The following is a 1,131-nucleotide window of genomic DNA, read 5'->3' as shown; positions in this document are numbered from 1 at the left end:
GCCACAGGTCCTCTGTCCTCCTGCCTCTCTGTCTCCTCTCCCCACCCCACCCCAGGGTGACCCTGTATTAACATAACCAGTCACACTCTCCAAGGCCCCAAACAAGGTCACGTTCACACGTGCCAGGGGTCAGAGCTTGGGCACATCTTTCTGGGGACACATCTCATCTGCAACAAGGAGTGACTCCGTGACTAGATCCCTTTTGCTGTTCCTGCTACTGCATGTTGTGGGCTGTCCCACGTTTCTGGAGCCTGCCCTGGCCCAGAGGTGGTGCATCTCGGCACTCTCGCTGGCGGTCATAACCCTGCTCTGGGGTAAAGCTGGGGTCAGGTGCTCAGTGAAGAATGGCTTCCCGCCTTCCTTGTGCACATGCAGAGTTTAAAACGAGCGCCTTCTCAGCCCACTCCCTGCCCTTGTTCCTGCCACAGGCTGCCCAGCAGGCCTGTCATCAACACGGCGGTGGTGAGTGCGGCGGTGTACAGTGAGGGCACTGGGCTCCCGAGCCCCCTGGAGAGGCCCATCCTGGTGGAGCTGGCCCTGCTGGAGACCGAGGAGCGCACCAAGCCCGCCTGCGTGTTGTGGAACCACTCGATCCCGTGAGTGCAGTGCTGGAGGCAGGGGGCGGCCCCTCCTGCCCTGGGGCTGCAGCGTTTCGGTGTGGGGCTTCGCTGAGGCTGGAGTGCACCCATGGGTCCTGGCCACCCAGGCTGCAGGAGGGGCCCAGGGACCTTCCTTCTTAGCCTGTTGCTCCCCTTCCACCCCTACCCCCACACACAGGGCCAGAGGTTCATGCCCCAGCTCCGTGCTGGGGGCATCAGAGCATCCCCAGCTACATGCACAGAGACACACAGGTGTGCACACAGGCATGTATGTGTGCGCCAAGACATGCACACATGCATGCACATACAGAGACATGCACACATGATGCACATGGGCATGCATGCAGATAGACACATGTGCACACATATCTGCACACACAGACATGCATGCACTATGCACACAGATGTATATACATACAGACATGCATACACGCAGGCCTGTGCACACAGAGACATGCACACCCTATGCACACAGACATGCATGCATACAGCACACATGCACACAAAGTTGTGTGCACACAGAGATGCACAC

At 59.1% G+C, this 1,131-nt stretch overlaps 1 protein-coding gene across 1 annotated transcript in view; it reads left to right on the top strand.

Moving 5' to 3' along the window:
• CELSR1 (cadherin EGF LAG seven-pass G-type receptor 1) overlaps window positions 1–1,131 on the top strand; it is a 72,856-nt gene that overhangs the window by 43,636 nt on the left and 28,089 nt on the right. The window contains exon 19 of the mRNA XM_042782933.1: window positions 429–596. Coding sequence (XP_042638867.1) covers window positions 429–596 — 168 coding nt within the window. The remainder of the gene's footprint in view (window positions 1–428; window positions 597–1,131) is intronic.

This window comes from Orycteropus afer, unplaced genomic scaffold (genome assembly GCF_000298275.1).
Source record: "Orycteropus afer afer isolate SDZICR_OR568_19922 unplaced genomic scaffold, OryAfe1.0 scaffold00524, whole genome shotgun sequence".
NCBI lineage: Eukaryota > Metazoa > Chordata > Mammalia > Tubulidentata > Orycteropodidae > Orycteropus > Orycteropus afer.
The sequence above is the reverse complement of the archived record's forward strand: the minus strand, read 5'-3'. Positions and strand labels throughout refer to the sequence as shown.